Source organism: Podarcis filfolensis, assembly GCF_964270895.1.
Source record: "Podarcis filfolensis genome assembly, chromosome: 10".
Lineage (NCBI taxonomy): Eukaryota > Metazoa > Chordata > Lepidosauria > Squamata > Lacertidae > Podarcis > Podarcis filfolensis.
The window spans coordinates 70,972,574-70,993,284 of record NC_139612.1 but is presented as its reverse complement, the minus strand read 5'-3'; the positions used below and the strand labels follow the sequence as shown (position 1 = coordinate 70,993,284).

General features: G+C 48.7%; 2 protein-coding genes across 2 annotated transcripts in view; one reads left to right on the top strand and one right to left on the bottom strand.

The window, feature by feature from the left end:
• Positions 1-3,168: 3,168 nt before the first annotated feature.
• Positions 3,169-14,960, top strand: LOC310743005 (alpha-N-acetylneuraminide alpha-2,8-sialyltransferase-like). The gene is given in 9 exon segments (XM_083573036.1): positions 3,169-3,207; positions 3,209-3,293; positions 6,267-6,381; positions 7,280-7,360; positions 9,052-9,204; positions 9,327-9,468; positions 10,621-10,733; positions 11,592-11,681; positions 13,413-14,960. Coding segments are annotated over 9 exon segments (1,227 nt in total). The 5' UTR covers positions 3,169-3,183; the 3' UTR covers positions 13,837-14,960.
• A 2,750-nt stretch (positions 14,961-17,710) lies between these two features.
• Positions 17,711-20,711, bottom strand: part of LOC310744081 (protocadherin-15-like) — a gene marked incomplete at its 5' end in the record, with an annotated part of 43,460 nt that continues 40,459 nt past the window's right edge. The window contains one exon of the mRNA XM_083574823.1: positions 17,711-20,599. Within this exon, the coding sequence (XP_083430949.1) occupies positions 19,709-20,599 (891 nt within the window). The 3' untranslated portion in view covers positions 17,711-19,708. The remainder of the gene's footprint in view (positions 20,600-20,711) is intronic.

Below are 20,711 nucleotides of genomic sequence, written 5' to 3'. Positions count from 1 at the left end.
CCTCCGCAGCTCTTGGCCGTTGATCTCTCTCAGGTTGCCCTGGGACTGATGCTCAGTGGTGTTGTAAACAAAACCTGCCCTTTTTCCCTTATGGGGTATCCATGAGCCCGTATAGAGTCCTTACGTAGGTTCCCTATTGGTAGGAGAAAATAACAGAGGCCAACCAGAGAATATTGAGAAGCAAAGCAGCTAGTAAGCCTGATTTTTATTGAACTGTTGCAACAGGATGCTCCCCTCACATGCAAGACTACGGAAGAGGAGCCAGAACCAAGGTGTGCCTGCCCTTATATAGACATTTTAAATGCCCTGGAGCTCCAGACCACCCCTCCATACATACATCACAGAAGGGGTGTAACCCAAGACCACCCCCCACAAACATCATACCTACATCACAGAAAAGGCGGTCTACAACAGAAATCTGAGTGCGTTGTTTATCTCCTGTCTGGCAGGTTATCTGATAATGCCTTATCTGATTGCCTTTCCTTGTACAGCCATACCTCATCTTACGGACACTTCAGGTTACGTCTTTTCAGGTTGTGTCTCGCGGCGACCCGGAAGTACCAGAAAGGGTTACTTCCAGTTTTGCTCCTCGTGCATGTGCAGAAACGCCAAATCGCACCGCACATCTTTGCAGATACGGCGTTTCAGGTTGCTCTCTTTTCAGGTTGCGAACGGGCCTCCGGAACAGATCCTTTTCGCAACCAGAGGTACCACTGTAGTCTGTCACCCTTTGAAATGCTGACTACTAAATTCCTGTAACGAGGAAGGTTTTTTTCCCACCTCCTCCCTCCTTGCAGAGAAACATTTGGTCAGCTTGGGAGACAAAATGGTTTCAGGACTGTCTTCCTGTGCTGCTTCGGACATGTGGTTTGCTTGGTACATTTATGAACATTTATTTTATATATATAAGACATTAAAATTCTTATTACAGTGGCTCCACTTCGAGATCTTTCCTTTTGTAGCCTTTCACCAGAGGTGGGAAGCCACAAATGTGGGCTGAGGGAGGATGCACTCTCTTCAGGGGTCTTCTTCTGCCAGCCCCCCAGAGTGAAATGTCTCTGCTCATCAAGGAGGAGTCCCTGGCGCTCATGTCCTTGCAGATACAGTGGTCCCTTGGTTCTCAAACTTAATACGTGCCGGAGGTCCGTTCCAAAACCAAAACGTTCCAAAACGAAGGCACGCTTACCCATAGAAAGTAATGCAAAGATGAGCGCCGCAACCCCAGAGTCGTTTGCGACCATACTTAACAGTCAGGGGTCCTTTACCTTTACCTCCTAGAATCATGGAACTGTAGAGTTGAATGGGACCCCCGAGGTCAACTAGCCCAACCCTCTGCAATGCAGGAATCTCACCTAAAGAATCCATGACAGAAGACCATCCAACCTCTGCTTGAAAACCAACAGGCAGAGGGCCTTCTTGGTGGTGGCTCCCTCCCTGTGGAACACCCTCCCAGCAGATATCAAGGAGATAAACAACTACCTGACTTTTAGAAGACATTTGAAGGCAGCCCTGTTTAGGGGAGTTCTTAATGTTTGATGTCCTATTGTGGTTTTAATATTCTGTTGGGAACCAGATGGGCAGGGTATAAATATCATTATCGTTATCGTTATCGTTATCGTTATTGTTATTATTACACGACCCCAACAGAGCACTGAAACGAAGCTGGTGGGCTCTCCTTCACGGGAGGTTTTCAAGCAGAGGTTGGCTGGCCACCTGTCAGGGATACTTTAGTTGTGATTTTCTGCATTGCCGCGGGTTGGACTAGATGACCCTGGTGGGTCCCCTTCCAGCTCCTCCATTCTATGACAGTATGAAAGCAGGGATGTGGCAGAAGGAGGCCTCTTCCCACGCCAAACAAACACGCCACGCACAGAAAGCGCATTTTCTCCCACAAAGAATCCTGGGAAGCCTAGTTTCCAGGGTGCCGTGAAGCATAGTTCTGAGTCGGGCGCCCACAACTACACTTCCCATGATTCTTTTTTTAAAAAAATAATTTTTATTGAATGGTTTTGTGTTACAAAACAATACAACCATACTACCACTAAATATAATTAAGAAATAAAAATAACAGACATCAATATTTAGTTTGTTATTTGTTATTTACCGTCTTATTTCCTCCTAAACATTCCATACAAAAACACACTTATGTGCAGACACCCACACCTGCACACAAAATGACAATAATGAAAGTAAATATTTTTTACCCTTTTATCTTCCAAAATCTTTTCTTCAATTTTGACTTCCTGTCAAGTCCCTTCGCATATATTTTATCTTACAATCGAATGTACACAAAACAATAAACCTTTCTATATAATTTTTCTAATACATTCTGAAAACATAATAAATCCTTAATTGTTGTCCACCTCCTTTTAGTTCCTTTGTCACTCGAATGCTTTGTTGTTGTTTAGTCGTTTAGTCGTGTCCGACTCTTCATGACTCCATGGACCAGAGCACGCCAGGCCCTCCTGTCTTCCACTGCCTCCCGCAGTTTGGTCAGACTCATGTTTGTATGAGTCTAGCACGGATGCTAGCACAGAGTCAAAACTATTATTGTATTTTTGAACATATCTTCCATAACCATCCCATTTTCCCGCAATTTTGCTTTGAGTTTCCTGTGTTTTCTAGTCAATTGAGCCATCTCCACCAATTCCTGTTACAGATAGGTAGCCGTGTTGGTCTGCCATAGTCAAAACAAAAAAATTTTTTTCCTTCCAATAGCACCTTAAAGACCAACTAAGTTCTTGGTATGAGCTTTCATGTGCATGCACACTTCTTCAGATACACCAATTCCTGTAATTTGATTTGCCAATCTGTTATTTTTGGAGCCTCCTGGTCTTTCCATCCCTTGGCCACAAGTATATGAGCCACTGCAGTTGCATACAAGAGTACCTCTCTTAGATTTTTTGGGATCTCTTTATCTAAAATTCTTAATACGGTTCCCATAATTCTTTGCGGTTCTTGGGGAGCGGGGAGAAGGGAGCCACGCTTTTCAAATGAGAGCTACGCCCACAAACCGCTGCAGGCCACGCTAGCGGCCCATTGGCCAGTCAGAAGGACACGGCTGCGCTTGGAGGTCCCTGATTGGCCGGCTGCTCGGTATAAGAACCCAGGGGACAGGCTGGGCTGGGCCCATTCTGGCTCCGACCTCCGAGGGCTACACTTCTCGCTTGTAGGGGTTTCTGCATGTGGGGATTGGGCCAGGAAGAACTTGGGGGGGGCCTGCTCAGCTCCACACAAGGGGAAGGGACCACCCAGTGGGGCAGGAAGCCCCCAAGCATCTCCTTGGGCTGGTGGTACGTAAAATGGGGCAGGCGGAGGGCTGGCTGGAACTCTTTTGTTCGGTCCTGGGTTCAAATGGCGCACCCTGCTCAGCTTATTTCTAAGCAAAAACTTTTAAAAAGCTTGGGGTTTTTTTTTCCCACATCCCCAAAAGAAATACAGTTAGGAAAAATGTTTGTCTGTTTGTTTCTTTATATATATATACATATAGTAATGTTTTTCTTTTATGTTTGCTATACATTTGGAAAACTAATAAATTTTGGGGGGGGGGAGAAAGAAATACGAGGGGCCTTCCCGTTTGCTACGTTTAGCTGCCTGCCCGCAGCAATGTGATGCTTTTATTGCATTTAAATCCCGCCAGCTAGCCCTGGGGATTATGTAATTGATTTTTTATATTTATGTTTTTATACTGTATTTTTTGCTGCTTTTATAATTAAGGGTTTTAAAGTGTTTTAGATTTGTTGTTAGCGCCCTGAGCCCAGTTTTTGAACCGGGAAGGGAGGGGTATAAATAAATTATTATTATTATTATTATTATTATTATTATTATTATTATTATTATTATTATTATTGCATCCCTTATCTCCCTCCCAATCACTTGCCGATTAGCTGTTTCCTTTCAAGACGCCCTTCCCTCTTGTTTGCCTTAGTGCCTTTTCCTTAGCTGGAGCAGTTTTTTGCTCTTCCTTTTCTTCTAATTTCTCTCCTCATTGTTTTAGTCTTCCTGTCTCCCCTCCTTGTCTTTACCTCCCCCATCCCAGGCAGTCTTCTTTATCGCTAGCGTCCCTTATCTCCCTCCCTGATCGCTTGCTTATTAGCGGCTTTGTTTCAACACCCACTTCCCTCTTTTTTTAAAAAAGCATGATCTGCTTTTCACCCCTGGGCAATTTGCTCCAGGGACCACGCATTCGCTCCATAAGACGCACAGACATTTACCCTTACTTTTTAGGAAGAAAAAAGTGCGTCTTATGGAGTGAAAAATACGGTACAATAGGAGCAGACAGCAGCAATAGCTCATGAGTCAAAATTGAGATATACATACACAAGGTGGCCTAGGCAGTTCTCCCTCTCTCCGTGCTACGCTCACGACGACCCTGTGAGGTGGGTTAAGCAGAGAGATGGGTGACCCTCTGCGCACCTGTAAGTGCGGCAGGAGGGTGCCAGGTTGCAAAGGGAGGCTTAATTCATCAAAGGTCGTTAAATCGATTTGGATGAATTCATCGTTGTTATAGAACCAGATTTACACACTGCCGCGTAAACCAGAGAGGTTTACAAAAATCACATCCTGCTTTCCTTTGCTCCCATTTTGCTTTACCAGATTAGCCTTTCAAAACGGATCATAATACTGTAATGGGTTCGAGTCCTACCCTCCAGAGCAGGAGAAAACAAGCTTTTTCCACGTGAAAGATATTGGAAGATGGCTCCCATTTCTCATCTCAGTCTCTTCTTCTCCAGGCTAAACACCCCCTACTCCTTCAACCATTCCTCATCAGGCTCGGCTTCCAGATCCTTGACCATCTTGGCCAGGGGTAGTGAAATTACTCGGAGTCGAGTGTGGATTTCATGCTCTTTATTCAGCTCATGGTAGTGAGGAATGCCAGTTCCCCCAAAATGTCTGCTTTATATACATTATTTTCACAATGGGCCCCACGTGATTGGCTAATTCCAGGATTCTCCTGTCAGCCAATCAGGTTGCGGATTCACTTCCACCTGGAGCTGGATTGGGTGGCTCCCGCAGACCAATCAGACTGCTGCATTCTGGACCCTATTGTTCTAGGACCAATCAGACTGCTGCATTCTGGATCCTATTGTTCCAGGACCAATCAGACTGCTGCATTTTGGATCCTATTGTTCTAGGACCAATCAGACTGCTGCATTTTGGATCCTATTATTCTAGGGCCAATCACGCTACTGCATTTTGGATCCTATTCAACTCAGTACATAACAGGTAGGCAACCTAAGGCCCAGAGGCCGTATCCGGCCCAATCGCTTTCTCAATCCGGCCCCTGGACAGTCCAGGACTTAGCATGTTTTTACATGAGTAGAATGTGTCCTTTTATTTTAAATGCATCTCTGGCTTATTCGTGGGGCATAGGAATCTGTTCATTATTTTTTTTTCCAAAATATAGTCCGGCCCCCCACAAAGTCTGAGGGACAGCAGACAGGCCCCCTCCTGGAAAAGTTTGCTGATCTTGGCCTTGCAGAACTTCCAGCTTGTGAATATCCTTCTAAAATTGTGGTGCTCAGAAGTGGACACAGGACTCCTCACCCACTATAGTGATTTTACATTGCTCAGGCCATTAATAGTTTTATAATTTAAATAACATACAGGCCTGCTGATATTATCTTCTTACATTTGCTGGCCATTTTTATTCAGCCAGGCAATTGCCCATCCTGTCACCATCGGTCCTCAGGGGATGGTGCAAGGAGCAGGACCCGTTCTCCGCCAACTCCCCTTTTAAATTTTTATTTGCAATTAAACGAGGCATGCGGCGGAACGTAATATTTCCTCTGCAGCTTTCAAAATTGTAGACATTTGAAAACGTTTCTAGGTTTGAGCTGAAATGTTTTGCGATGTTAAAACAAGGAGCTATTTTACATATAATGAGGTGAAATGTTAAAAGAAGGGGGAAAGTGGTTATAGAAATGCTAAGAATTTATTAAAAGATGTTTGGAAGTCAGAAAGAGGGAGGGAAGGTGCTCTGTTTGAGCAATGCTTAGGGTGATAGATTTATGTAATAAAATGTGATTAAATATGGAAAACTCAATTAAAAATTATCTGAAGAAAATAATAATAATAATATTTTCCCTGCAGTTTTCTTGCTATACTGTGCCCCTGCTCTGTCCTCCGTTCCCCAGACTAAACAGGCTTCTTTCTATTGTATTTTAATATTCTGTTGGAAGCCGCCCAGAGTGGCTGGGGAAACCCAGCCAGATGGGCGGGTATAAATAATAAATAATTATTATTATTATTTCTCTTGGTGCCAGCGGTTCGTGCCATCATGTCCTTGAACTGCCTGCCCCGGAAATGGTCTCTGGCGCTGGGACCAGTCTGCTTGTTGCTTTTCCTGGGGGTGGCGCTCTTGCTGCTGCATAGAGCAAGGTAAGTTTCCAAGGGTTAAAGGCAGCGGTTAGATAATTTATTACAGCCAAAGACCAGCTCAGATAACATAACACCATGAAAACAGCGTTCATAAAGGTAAAATATACAATCGGAGCAGATTGCAGCAATAGCTCATGAGTTAAAATTGAGTGCGCAGCCTGGGAGTCATTTTGGACCCACAGCTGTCCATGGAGGCGCAGGTCAGTTCTGTGTCCAGGGCAGCTGTCCATCAGCTCCACCTGGTACGCAGGATGAGACCCTCCCTGCTTGCGGACTGTCTCTCCAGAGTGGTGCATGCTCTGGTTATCTTCCGCTTGGACTACTGCAATGCGCTCTACGTGGGGCGACCTTTGAAGGTGACCCGGAAACTACAGCTAATCCAGAATGCGGCAGCTAGACTGGTGACTGGGAGCGGCCGCCGAGACCACATAACACCGGTCTTGAAAGACCTACATTGGCTTCCAGTATGTTTCCGAGCACAATTCAAAGTGTTGGTGCTGACCTTGAAAGCCCTAAATGGCCTCGGTCCAGTATACCTGAAGGAGCATCTCCACCTCCATCGTTCTGCCCGGATGCTGAGGTCCAGCTCCGAGGGCCTTCTGGTGGTTCCCTCATTGCAAGAAGCAAAGCTACAGAGAATTAGGCAGAGGGCCTTCTTGGTGGTGGCACCTGCCCTGTGGAATGCCCTCCCACCAGATGCCAAAGAGATAAACTACCACCTGACATTCAGAAGGCATCTAAAGGCAGCCCTGTTCAGGGAAGTTTTTAATATGTGACATTTTAGTATATTTTTGGTCTTTGTTGGAAGTCACCCAGAGTGGCTAGGGATACCCTGCCAGATGGGCGGGGTACAAATTATTATTATATTATTATTTCTGCCTTCGGCTTCCTTTTCCAGAGAATGGGCTGAAATACAAGAGCAGAAGGAATGCCAGGAACTGATTTGGCTGCTGGAATCTAAGAACCTCTTCTTCGGAAAGTGAGTATTGACACAGGTCGGTGGCCAGCGCTAGAGGTCACATTGACTCGGGGGCTTGTTCTGGCTTGCGACCCGAAATCCACCTCCGCTACCATCATTTTTCTGGTCCCATCTCAAATTCCTGCCCGTGGCTTCCAAAACTTCACCGCCTCTCTACCTTCTCTCCATCTAAGCACCGCGAGCGAGACTTTGCCAACATGGCGCCCCCATACTACAATTCCCAGCATTACATATCTTTAGGGGCCAGGTGAAAATGTTCATTTTCAACCAGGCCTTGGGCTGATTAACATCTTATTTTCCTTTTAATGTGTTTGGGGGAGGGGGCTTATTGGTTTGTTTTTGTTTTTATCGTGTAATATAGATGATAGCTTAGATGATAGATGATAGATAGATAGATAGATAGATGGATAGATAGATAGATAGATAGATAGATAGATAGATAGATAGATAGATAGATATAGATGATATAGATGATATAGATAGATAGATAGATAGATAGATAGATAGATAGATAGATAGATAGATGATAGATAGATGATAGATAGATAGATAGATAGATGATAGATAGATGATAGATAGATGATAGATAGATAGATAGATAGATGATAGATAGATGATAGATAGATAGATAGATAGATAGATAGATAGATAGATGATAGATAGATAGATAGATAGATAGATAGATAGATGATAGATAGATGATTGATAGATAGATAGATAGATAGATAGATAGATAGATAGATAGATAGATATAGATGATATAGATAGATAGATTAGATAGATAGATAGATAGATAGATGATAGATAGATAGATAGATAGATAGATAGATAGATAGATAGATGATAGATAGATAGATAGAGAGATATAGACAAATAAATTTAGATGATAGATAGATAGGTGATAGAATGCTGTGAACTGCCCCAAGGTCTACAGATAAAGGGCAACATGCAAATTTAATAAACAAACAAACAAAACAAAACAAAAGTTCCAGTCTCTACCCTCCACACATTCACCTACCTGTGGTTTATTTACCCTGGTTTCATTTCATGCCTGTTTGCGTTTGGCGATGAGGTGCAATTGTACATTGTCTGTGCATATTGCCATCAGATCGTGTCTGGTAGCACTGTATTTTGCAGCCATCTTGCATAACCTTTTCGAAAAATATTATTATTATTAGTAGTAGTAGTAGTAGTATTAAGGGATGCAGGTGGCTCTGTGGGTTAAACCACAGAGCCTAGGACTTGCCGATCAGAAGGTCGGTGGTTCGAATCCCCACGATGGGGTGAGCTCCCATTGCTCGGTCCCTGCTCCTGCCAACCTAGCAGTTCGAAACCACGTCAAAGTGCAAGTAGATAAATAGGTACCGCTCTGGCGGGAAGGTAAACGGCGTTTCCATGCGCTGCTCTGGTTTGCCAGAAGCGGCTTAGTCATGCTGGCCACATGACCCGGAAGCTGTACGCCGGCTCCCTCGGCCTGTAAAGCGAGATGAGTGCCGCAACCCCAGAGTCGGCCACGACTGGACCTAATGGTCAGGGGTCCCTTTACCTTTACCTAGTAGTAGTATTAATTTTATTAAAAAAGCACACCCACCAGATACCAGGTACAATTCCACACAGCCCTGACCAGAAAGCGAAGTCCTGCTGCGTGAAAGCCTTTGGTCTCCTTCTCTCTTTCTCTCTCCCGGTGGCAGCTTCCAGTACCGCAAGACGTCCAGGAATCAGAAAAGGATCCATGCCGTCAAGAAGTGGGATATCTGGACTGAGGACAAGAATATCTTGGAGCACGTGCTGCTCACGGAGGAATGCCAGTGGGACCCGGATGCGGCAGTTGTGGCCCAGTACAGGTAAAAATACCCTTCCTACACACCTGATCAGCAAGATGCCCTTGGAGGCGACAGGTGAGGGTGTGTGCGGACCACCTGCCATTGCCGGCGCATCCCTAACCTGCCTTCCCTTCCCTTTGCAGGGCAGAACTGGGGCACTGTTGCAAAGCTTCCTCCTTGCTCATCCTGACCAAGGAAAACACCCCTCTGGGATCAAACATCGTCTTTGGGAAGGATGGACAAAAAGTGCCTGTGACACCTGAGCTGGTGGACCTGCTCCCTGAGGTGCTGGGAAGACTCTTGTTGTTGTTGTATACCTGAAGGAGCGTCTCCACCCCCACCGTTCTGCCCGGACGCTGAGGTCCCTCCCTGCGAGAAGCCAAGTTACAGGGAATCAGGCAGAGGGCCTTCTCAGTGGTGGCACCCGCCCTGTGGAACTCCCTCCCACCAGATGTCAAAGAGAAAAACAACTACCAGACTTTTAGAAGACATCTGAAGGCAGCCCTGTTTAGGGAAACTTTTAACGTTTGATGCATTACTGTATTTTAATATTTGGTTGAAAGCTGCCCAGAGTGGCTGGGGAAGCCCAGCCAGATGGGCGGGGTATAAATAATAAATTAGTATTATTATTATTACCACCTTGGTTCTCAAACGCCTTGGTACTCAAACAACTTGGAACGCAAACACTGCAAACCTGGAAGCAAGTGTTCTGGTTTGTGAACTTTTTTTGGAAGTTGGACGTTCTCCGTTTTGAGCGCCACACTTCTGTTTTGAGTGTTATGCCAAGGTTTTTGCTATTTATTTTGCGTTTTTGCGGCTCTTTGTGTGTGTTTGACTGTGTGGAACCCAGTTCCGCAACTGATTGATTGATCGATAGTGTGACTGCAGTACACTGTTTATTTATTTCACTTAATGGATCAATGGTCTCGTTAGATCGTAAAATCCATGTTAAATGGCTGTTTTAAGGGTTGTTTTTAAAAGTCTGGAAGGGATTAATCCGTTTTGCGTTACTTTCTATGGGAAAGCACACCTTGGTTTTGGAACGCTTTGGTTTTGGAACAGACTTCCGGAACGGGTTAAGTTTGAGAACCAAGGGACCACTGTATTATTATAATTCCCTTCCTTGGCAAGGAGCCCAAAATGGCTTCAAAATTGCTTTCCCGTACTATTTCAGACACATGGTTCTTATATTTAGATGTGTGTGCATTTATGAATATTTCTTCTATATTTGAGACCTTAGAATTCTTATAACATATCCTTGGGGTCTCCCAGGGTGGAATCAGCCTTTGGCCAAACTGGCACCTGCCAGCGGGCACCAATATGCCCAAGGCCACACTCCTGCGTACGAAACCCGGCATTTCTTTCGCAGGTCGATTCTGAAAACGTTTTAAGACGCAGATGTTTCAAAATCTCTCCCTTTCCCCTCAAAACCTCCAGAGATCCACCTTCTCGGAAGTTCAGTACGAGCATTGCGCCGTGGTGGGCAATGGTGGGATTCTGCAGAGAAGCCGCTGTGGGAAAGAGATCGACCAGGCAGACTTCGTAATCAGGTAACTCTTCTTTGAGAGTGATTCAGAGCCCTTGAGGTAGGGGAAATGTTCCTTACTACACTTGGGAACACCCTGCCGATTGAGATCAGGCAAGCCCCTTTGCTGTAGTACCATTTGGGCCAAAATATTGTTTAGGCCAGCCTACTGGGGTGTTTTGGGACGCGGGTGAAGCTGTGGGTTAAACCACAGAGCCTAGGACTTGCCGATCAGAAGGTCGGCGGTTCGAATCCCCGTGGCCGACTCTGGGGTTGGGGCGCTCATCTCGCTTCATTGGCCGAGGGAGCCGGTGTACAGCTTCCGGGTCATGTGGCCAGCATGACTAAGCTGCTTCTGCCTATTTATCTACTTGCACTTTGCCGTGCTTTCGAACTGCTAGGTTGGCAGGAGCTGAGATCGAGCAACAGGAGCTCGCCCCGTCGTGGGGATTCGAACCACCGACCTTCTGATTGGCAAGTCCTAGGCTCTGTGGTTTAACCCACAGCGCTACCTGCATCCCTCCTTGATATGTTACGATGCCATCAATACCCCTGGAACTATTCTGGAAAATGATGCAAAAATAACGTTCAACCTGCTGCTAAGATAAGGTTACCAGATTTTTTTCAATGAATCTGGGGGGCGCTTTTCAACTTCAGTAGAAATGATAGGATTTTGTCAGGGGAACTGATTTTTAAATCCGGGGACTGTCCCCGGGGAACGGGGACGTCTGGTAACCTTATACTAAGATTCTAACAGCTAAATATTCAGATGGTACAGCAGCATATCTCCTACAGTTATGAAATAAGTAAATAAGTAAAAATGAGAGCTGATGCAGACTTTGATTTCTTCTTCCATCTCACCCTCTCCACTTGCAAAATCCAGGTTCAGCTTGCCTCCCCCCATGAATTCCTCGGAAGATGTGGGGTCCAAGACGAGTCTGGTGGCCTTGAACCTCAGCAGCCTGGACTCTAAGTAAGGGGAGTGGGGGGCCGGAGGGGGGGTGGCACGCCGAGACGTCTTGTCCATTCGGGGAGCAGGTGCAGTTAGTGACCCTGAGCAGCTGCCTCACCCCAAATGAGGTCCAAACTGATACTGGCCTGCTCTCCCAAGAGCGACACTGAGCTCAGCGTAGTTCGCCAGAAAAGCAAAGCATTTGAAAATCAGCAAAATGTTAAAAAAAACAACAACCAACACACAACAGCACATGAATAGCGCAAAACCAAGCAGCTCAAGAAACAGCTAATGCTGTTCGATACAAGCTCATGATTTAATTGTTTAAAAAGGGCCTTGTGCATAAATGATGGCTGAAAAAGGGCTTCTGTGCCCCAGCAAAAGGAGTTTCAGCACATCAGAAGAGGCATTGGCTTCATCAGGCCCATGTTGGACTCAGTGGCGTAGCAGGGTCAGGTGATACCCGGTGCGGAAACGGCCTTCGTCCAGTATACCTGAAGGAGCGTCTCCACCCCCATCATTCTGCCCGGACGCTGAGATCCAGCACTGAGGGCCTTCTGGCAGTTCCCTCCCTGTGAGAAGTGAGGTTACAGGGAACCAGGCAGAGGGCCTTCTCAGTGGTGGCGCCCGCCCTGTGGAATGCCCTCCCACCAGATGTCAAGGAAATAAACAAATATCTTGACTTTTTGAAGACATCTGAAGGCAGCCCTGTTTAGGGAAGTTTTTAACGTTTGATGTATTTATCATGTTTTTAATATTCTGTTGGGAGCCAGCATAATAACTGTAATAGTAATTATTATTATTATTATTATTATTATTATTATTACTATTACAGTGGTACCTTGGATTAAGAACTTAATTCGTTCTGGAGGTCCGTTCTTAACCTGAAACTGTTCTTAACCTGAGGTACCACTTTAGCTAATGGGGCCTCCCACTGCTGGCGTGCGATTTCTGTTCTTAAAGCAAAGTTCTTAACACGAGGTACTATTTCTGGGTTAGCGGAGTCTGTAATGTGAAGCGTCTATCACCTGAAGTGTCTGTAACCCAAGGTAAAGGTAAAGGGACCCCCGACCATTAGGTCCAGTCATGGCCGACTCTGGGGTTGTGGCACTCATCTCGCTTTACAGGCCGAGGGAGCCGGTGTACAGCTTCCGGGTCATGTGGCCAGCATGACTAAGCCGCTTCTGGCGAACCAGAGCAGCGCACGGAAACGCCGTTCACCTTCCCGCTGGAGCGGTACCTATTTATCTACTTGCACTTTGACGTGGTTTCGAACTGCTAGGTTGGCAGGAGCAGGGACCGAGCAATGGGAGCTCACCCCATCGTGGGGATTCGAACCACCGACCTTCTGATCGGCAAGTCCTAGGCTCTGTGGTTTAACCCACAGCGCCACCTGCATCCCTTAATACTACTACTACTACTAATAATAATAATAATATTTTTCGAAAAGGTTATGCAAGATGGCTGCAAAATACAGTGCTACCAGACACGATCTGATGGCAATATGCACAGACAATGTACAATTGCACCTCATCGCCGATGAGCAGGGACCGAGCAACGGGAGCTCACCCCGTCACGGGGATTCGAACCGCCGACCTTCTGATCGGCAAGTCCTAGGCTCTGTCGTTTAACCCACAGCGCCACCTGTGTCCCTCCATAACCCGAGGTACCACTGTATTATTATTATGTATCCCCAGACATGTGTTACTTGTTTTCTGAAGGCAGCTTCCTTCTCCTTTCCTCCACCCACAGGTACCAGGGCTCCCAGCGGAAGCGTCTTGCGGATGCCCTGCGCCCCTACCGGGATTCCCTCCTCCTCCTCCTTCCCACCCTCCAAAGCCGCGCCAGGAACCCCCCTCTGCACCCGCTGGAGGACTCAGACGTGCTGCAGCGGGCCTCATTCTTGAACCCCCAGTACCTGGACGCCCTGGGGAGCTACTGGACCCGCGAGGGCTTCCAGCCCGAGTGTCTCTCGCCCAACTTCGCCTTCGTCAGCCTGGCTCTGGAGCTCTGCCAGCGCATCACTCTCTATGGGTTCTGGCCCTTCGCACACGGCCTGAGCGGTCAGCCCTTCCCGCGCCACTCCCAGGTGCGCATCAGGCCCAGCGAGTTCTCCTGCTACCTGAAGATGTACCTGCAGGGCATCCTGAGACTGCGGCTGGGCAAGTGTCAGTGAGGAACAGGAAAATCTCTCTCTCTCTGGGGTAAGGAGGAGGTTGCGTTTCCTCGCAGACTTCAGTTCCGGCGTGGGCAAGCCATTTTGGAGAAGCTTTCGGTGTTGCTGGACTCCTCCCATCTTCCACCAGCGATGATGGGAACTGGAGTCCGGTGATACCGTTTGGAGGGACCCCACGGACTTCTAGAGGAGGAACAGGGTTGTTTAGTACTACCAGAGTCTCCCGAAATGGGGAAAAGGGGGTCCTTTCAGAAGGCTAACATTGTTCCCCTGCTCTTTTTCTGAGAGTAGAGTTCTGTGAACAGCCTGAACGAAGAGTTGGAGGTGGACGTGCGTCCCTGCACCCCAGAAATAAGCGTTGGGCAATGGACATCTAGGACCCATCCCCATAACTTAGCCCTTCAGTCTAGAGAACCAGCTGGTTGACAGGGCTTGCAAAGCCTTTGCCGCAAGTGGTCAAAATGGTCTCATGGGCCAAATGGATAGAGTTGGCCGGCTGCGGGGCCACGCAAACAGAGGTTTCCCCGTCCCCGGATAAGGGAGGTCGTTGGTGCATTCCTGAAGGGGACAGTCTCCCAGCCGCAGAGACAGCGGTACAAGCCACCCCCAAGCTTTGTCTGCAGTGCAAGGGCGTTCAAACCCCAGCCCCTTATTCTGGCTGCTCCTAAACAGTCGGGAGCCAGCGAGCAGCTTCAGCCACCGTCACCGGAAGTGAGGATTTCCCCAGTAGAGTTTCTCGGTTTCGTTGGCGTTTGTTGTGTTTGTGGGATGTCTGCGGCGGAGAGCAGGAACTAGCCGTTGCACTGCCTTCTTCATCTCAGCTCTTTGGAAAACTACTCGATCGGTTTTGGAGCACATCAAAGCGCATTGCTGGGTGCTTGGGTAGAAAGTTGCCCTTGCCAGGGAAGCAGAAAGACACTTCCCAGATTTATAGCGGAGCAATAGGCAGTCTGATCCCCAACCTGCTTTCCACGCCAATCCTACTTTTACTTTTACTGTGTTGTTAGTTGTTGTTTTACAACTGAATGCTTTTTCATGGCCCAGGTTCATGTCTGTTCAGATCTTCAGAAACAAGTGTAAAGAGAAATCAGAGAGGTTCTGAAATAAAACTTGATACAAGCGCAGCTCTGCTTTCCCCAACAGCAACTCAGCTTGCATAGAACTTAAGTCTTCATTAAACTCCGAAGCCTCAGCTGGGGTCTGCAAAGGTCTTTGTTCAGCTTCCCCACTAGAGTCAAGAGGGGGACTTATAGAGGAAATGGCAGGTCAGTCATCTTTAGAAAAAAGCACACCAACAACTCGGGCAAACGTAAGTTTCCATAGTGGGAGTGGTCCCTACTCACAATTCAATAGCCGACAGAAACAAAAACTAATCCATTCAAAAGTATGTATTATAATAAAGATTACAAACTCAAATAGAGATTACAAACTCTAACAGAGATCTCAAACTCAAAGAGATATGTATAAAACAATAATTCGTTACAAAGATTTTCTCCTTTTCACTCGACAAGAATGTTGATCCTTATGATTTATCAGCCTGCAGATGGAGACTTAGTTTCAATAATAACAATAATAACAATAATAATAATAGTAATAATAATTTATTATTTGTACCCCGCCCATCTGGCTGGGTTTCCCCAGCCACTCTGGGTGGCTTCCACAAAGACCAAAAATACACTAATATGTCAACATTATAAAACTTCCCTGAAAAGGGCTGCCTTAAGATGTCTTCCAAATGTCAGGTAGTTGTTTATCTCTTTGACATCAGGTGGGAGGGCGTTCCACAGGGCAGGCGCCACCACCGAGAAGGCCCTCTGCCTGGTTCCCTGTAGTTTTGCTTCTCGCAGGGAGGGAACCGCCAGAAGGCCCTCGGCGCTGGACCTCAGTGTCCAGGCTGGATGATGGGGGTGGAGACGCTCCTTCAGGTCTACAGGGCTTTAAAGGTCAACACCAACACTTTGAATTGTGCTCGGAAACGTACTGGGAGCCAATGTAGGTCTTTCATTGAGCAGAAGTCAGTTATGGATTGGAAACCAGGAGAGGGCCCTGTTTCGATGAATTCACCTTCATCAGCTAATTTTTAAGTTTGAAGTTTGTAAATTTGAGGACTTTCGGATAAATATGTCCTGTTATTCTCTACGTTTCTCAAGGAAAACAACTATGTGTGGGTAGATCAATGTGCGCAAAGAAAAGCTTGTTTCTATTGACTATTGAATTGTGAGCAGGGACCACTCCCACTATTGAAACTTACATTGGCCTGAGTTCTTGGTGTGCTTTTTTCTTGGTATATTTAATAACAAGAACGCCAACTTATTTAAGGTCTTAACACCTGTAAATTGTAAATGAAACTACCAAGCCTAGTGAAGGACAAGTCTTGCTTAACGACTTTGGTAGCATGGCTTCTGCAAAAGCATGCACTGGGTCTTTCCGCACCAGGTTTCTGCACATTTTAGCCGAGTTGCCGTGTCGTCATTCCATCAGGGGCATCCTTGCATTTTCTTAGGCTGCAGAAAATCCAACGGCTACCTGTTGGATGGCTTAGCAGGCATGGTCAAACTTGGCCCTTCAGGTGTTTTGGGACTACAATTCCCATCATCCCTGACCACCGGTCCTGTTAGCTAGGGATGATGGGAGTTGTAGTCCCAAAACAGCTGGAGGGCCGAGTTTGGCCATGCCTGCCTTAGAGGCTTAAGGGAAGGAGCATGAAGAGGGGGGTGGCCCCATAGGAAAAGGGGGGAGAGGGGGGCAGATCTGGGTGACACAGGCCAAAGACAGTTGGAGGCAGCGATGCTTCCAAAACAGCAGTTGCTCAAAACCATAGGAGGGGAGAGTTGCTCAAATCCCACTGGGACACCTGGTTGGCCACTGTGACAATAGGACCACAGTGTGATGGCCTAGGACTCGGGCTCAGACTCGGAACCGGAGGAGTCTCGGTTTGCACCGGATCCTCTGCCCCAGGCGGCATCTGAACCAAGTCTGGGGCCTGATTCTGAAGAGCCCCAATCTTCACAGGTTCCCCTGCAGCCAGCACCAGCTGGGCCGAGTCAGGGGCCTGAGCCTGCCCTGGCTCCAGATGTGGGGATTACCTCGTTGCCTCCAGCTGGGCCATCACTTACAGCTGCTCCACTACCGGTTGGGTCAGGAGAGGCTGAGGCAGCCTCTGGGTCTAGTAACCCACCGACGTCTCCCGAGCTGCAGAGACTGAGGTCTGAGAGAAGGAGAGACCTGAGTACTCGCAGGAGGAGTGCTTGCCTTTGGGCGAAACAGGGAGGTGAGTCGCCGGGGGATCGGGACCGGCCGTTACCCCGACAAAGATAAAAGGCAGTCGGACCCCGTCCCAGGTTGCGGGAACAACATTGCTGCTTGTTGGAACCTGCCTGAGACCCTGCGCCTGGTCTAGCCGGGTTTCCTGCCTTGACCCTGTCGGACTGACTCCTCTCGGAACCCTTGGATTCGGAACCGGACCTGGACCGCGTTACTTGTGTAACCCACGGGCCCAGCACACTGTGCTCACACTCTTGTGAAAGGGTGAATCTAGGTTAAGTAGCGGGGAGGAACATGGGCTGACATTTTTATGCAGATGTTGTGTGGATGCTAGAAAGAAAGCTTGGGCGTGTGAGTTCCACTGATCCCACTGCAACCACACATCTGGAAGCAGCTAGCCTATGCCCATGCCTAGAATGGCACTGTTCATAATGCATTCACTGTGCCAACCTCAGCACACAGGTTCTTGGTTCTTGCACAACTACCTGCAAGCCAAAGCTGTGCCCCAGAATCAATACTGTCAACGTTTCGCTTTTTTTAAGGGAAATTCCCTTATTCCGAACAGGATTCCTTGCAAGAAAAGGGAAAATGTGACAGCTAGGCCCAGAATCCTCTACAGCACCCATAATAATTTTAAGAACAAATTATTACTTATAGCCCTCTCATCTGGCCGGGCCTCCCCAGTCACTCTGGGCGGCTCCCAACAAAATATTAAAAACACGATAAAGCATCGAAGATTAAAAACTTCCATATGACACCCCCCCAAAAAAAACCCCACACACCTGTGGACTCTGCAAGTCGTGAGCTGGCTGCAACTCTGAGCAAATTCTGGGATGTCGCTGCCAAACCATGTCCCAGAACTTCCCCCCGGGTGGACACAAAGATCATCTGGCATTTTTTTATTTTAAAATGCTTTCTTTAATTTCAAAATACAAACGGACGAGGTGGCGTGGATTGGCTTTCTCCTCCTCCTCCTCTGTAACATGATGTCCTCTCGGACCTCCTTTAGACATAGCTTCTGGAGTGAGCTTCCTTGCACTCACCAACCCAAGACGCAAGCAAGACAACAGTTGCTTCTATCATACATTCAGTGTTATATTGCAGCACAGCCACCAACAGGCTTGCAGAGGAAGGGCTGGTGGTGAGACATTGGGGTAGCCCTGGGCTTTCTTTGGCCTTGGTCCTTCTGGGGCAGGGTGTCCCCAGCCCCCCTGGGACATGCATCCAGCCCCAGGGATGTGGCTTCGACTGAGCAGTTGCAGAAGTAGCACAGGTGAGCTCCTGGCTAGGTGAGGGGAGGTTTGATGCTGCTTTGCCCAAGAGCCTCGCTTGCAAAAAGTGGTCAACGTTGCTGACATACCTTGGGGCAATCAGCCTCTCCTTCAGGATCTGACGCCTGCTGAGATATCTAAGATGGTGCCCTTTGGACGCTGCTAGACTACAGTTTCCATCTTCCCTGGCCACCAGCCACACTGTCTGGGGCTGATGGGAGAGGGAGTCCAGCAACACCCCGAGGGCATCCCACTGGGATGAGAATCAACAGCTCACGCATGGCATGACGTCGGGAGAGCTTCTACAGCATCCTTAGCCAACCTGTTGCCCTCCAGATGTTTTCGGACGACCCAGCTGGGCGTTGGCTGGGGCTGATGGCAGTTGTTGCTGTCCAGAACATCTGGCTATCAGGGCCGGAGACAGACGCAAGTTGGCACAAAAGAGGCAGAGCTCTGTTGTCAGTGAAGTTGTCTTTTTATTCCAGGAAATGAACGTACAACTCAGCAACGCTCCCCAGTAGGTGAGCAGTTGCCAGGACTGAAGGTCCATGCCTTCCACCCTCTCGAAGGCTGACTCCTCTCCCAGATGTTTCCCAAACTGTCTCAAGTTGCATCTGCATACCTCTGGTCTCTGTTCATGCTCCTCTCATTACTTTGTGCGCTCTCAGAGACCAGGAGAGAGGGGAGCTTTTTGCAGCCGGAGAGGGAGACTGCCTGGATTCTTCAGCAGCCTCTTGACCCCCCTCCTCTGCTCCACCTTCAGAGTCTGTCATCTGCTCTTCCTGCTCACTAAAGCCTGTTGCCTCTGCATCATCTAGCACCTCCTCCCTCTGCCCTCTCCTCTGCTCTGAGCTTTCCTCCCTTGGGGGTTCCCCACTCCTCTTTGTCCAGCCAGGGAAGCTGCTGAGAAGGGAATACGCCCCCTGCCCACCCACCCCCAGGCCAAAGCATTCCCCCTCCCCAGTTGGTAGACCCTGAGCAGAAGCTGGTGCACCTTGGTGGACTGCCTGGCCGACCGCAACTTACGGGGGGAAACCTAACGTGTCTATCGTGGGTTTAAAGAGTCAGCAACGCCCCATTCAAGGAAATAAAATGCCTTTGTGCGCACGGTGGACAGAGCTGAGGAAAGGAGCCCCCCAATGTTGGCACGAGCCCCGGGATCCAGGGGCAGATCATCCTCCCAGTCTGCCCGCTCAGCACAAACCAATACCCGGAGCTACGGTTGCCCCGTTACGCTCGCCTCAGTGAAAGGAGATTGTCTCTACACCGTCCACTGTCCTCCCTCCCTCCGCCCTGGCCAAGCAGGCCGTGCTCGGGGTGGGGCAGCGAGACGCAGGCTAGCACTCGATGGAATCTTCCAGAAGTTGCAAAAGCGTGGTGGGCATCCTGACGTCGCTGACAGGCAGAGGAGCCAGGGGGTCTCGATAAGTCGGCGACGTGGCCTTCGGCGTCTCCTCCCCATCATCGTCCTCATCCTCCGTGGGCAGCTCTTCCAGCTTCAGCAGTGGGGGGACTGTTTCCTTGGGGACCGGGGTTGCGTCGCTGGGCTCTGTGGCCCCCGGAGCAGCAGTGCCACAGGGAACAACCTGGGATGCGTCCATGCTTTCGCTGGGGGACTCAGGGTGCTCCCCAGCCCCTCTGCCACCCTCACAGTTCCTGTCAGCCGTGGGGCTCTGAGGAGCGGGCTCCACGTGGCTTGGGCCCCCGTTGGCAGCCATCTTGCCTTCTGGCACCGACTCTCCCCCTTGCTGCAGACCGCCCTCGGAGCGCTGTTCTTCCTCGGGTCCTCCTGCAGTGTCTCCGAACTGGTTCTCACTGTCCACGGGGAAGAGGGTAGCCTCGTCTTCCTCATCTTCCTCGTCCTCGTCTTCCACCACCCGCATTTCCACCGGCCGCTCTGCAGCTTTGGGCAAGGCCTCGTCTTCCAGGCAGAGAGAGGGGCATTGCTCAAGGGCCTTTCCGTTGACGAGAGCCGTCTTGGCCTCCTCTTCTTCCTCAGGCTTCTTGGGGGCCGCACTGGCTCGGGCCTGGCCCCCGCCCTTGGGCACCGAGTTGGCCAGCGGTGCGTCACCAACGGGCAGGCCTTTCCCGCTCCTCGCCGAATCCAGCTTGGAGTTCAGGGCCGCCTGGCCTCCGTACGTCTTGGGGGCCTCGTCGCCAAGGTCGCTGTACCCCTCGTTCTGGAAGTAGACGTTATCGGGGTGTGGCAAGGCCTTTCCAGCATTGACCTGTAGAAGGGCAGAAAGGGAAAGGGTCCCGTTAGGAGAGGGGAACCAGGTAAGATGGCAGGACCTGGCGTCGGGGGCTTTCATCTCAGGGTGCTTCATAGAAGGGACCCTG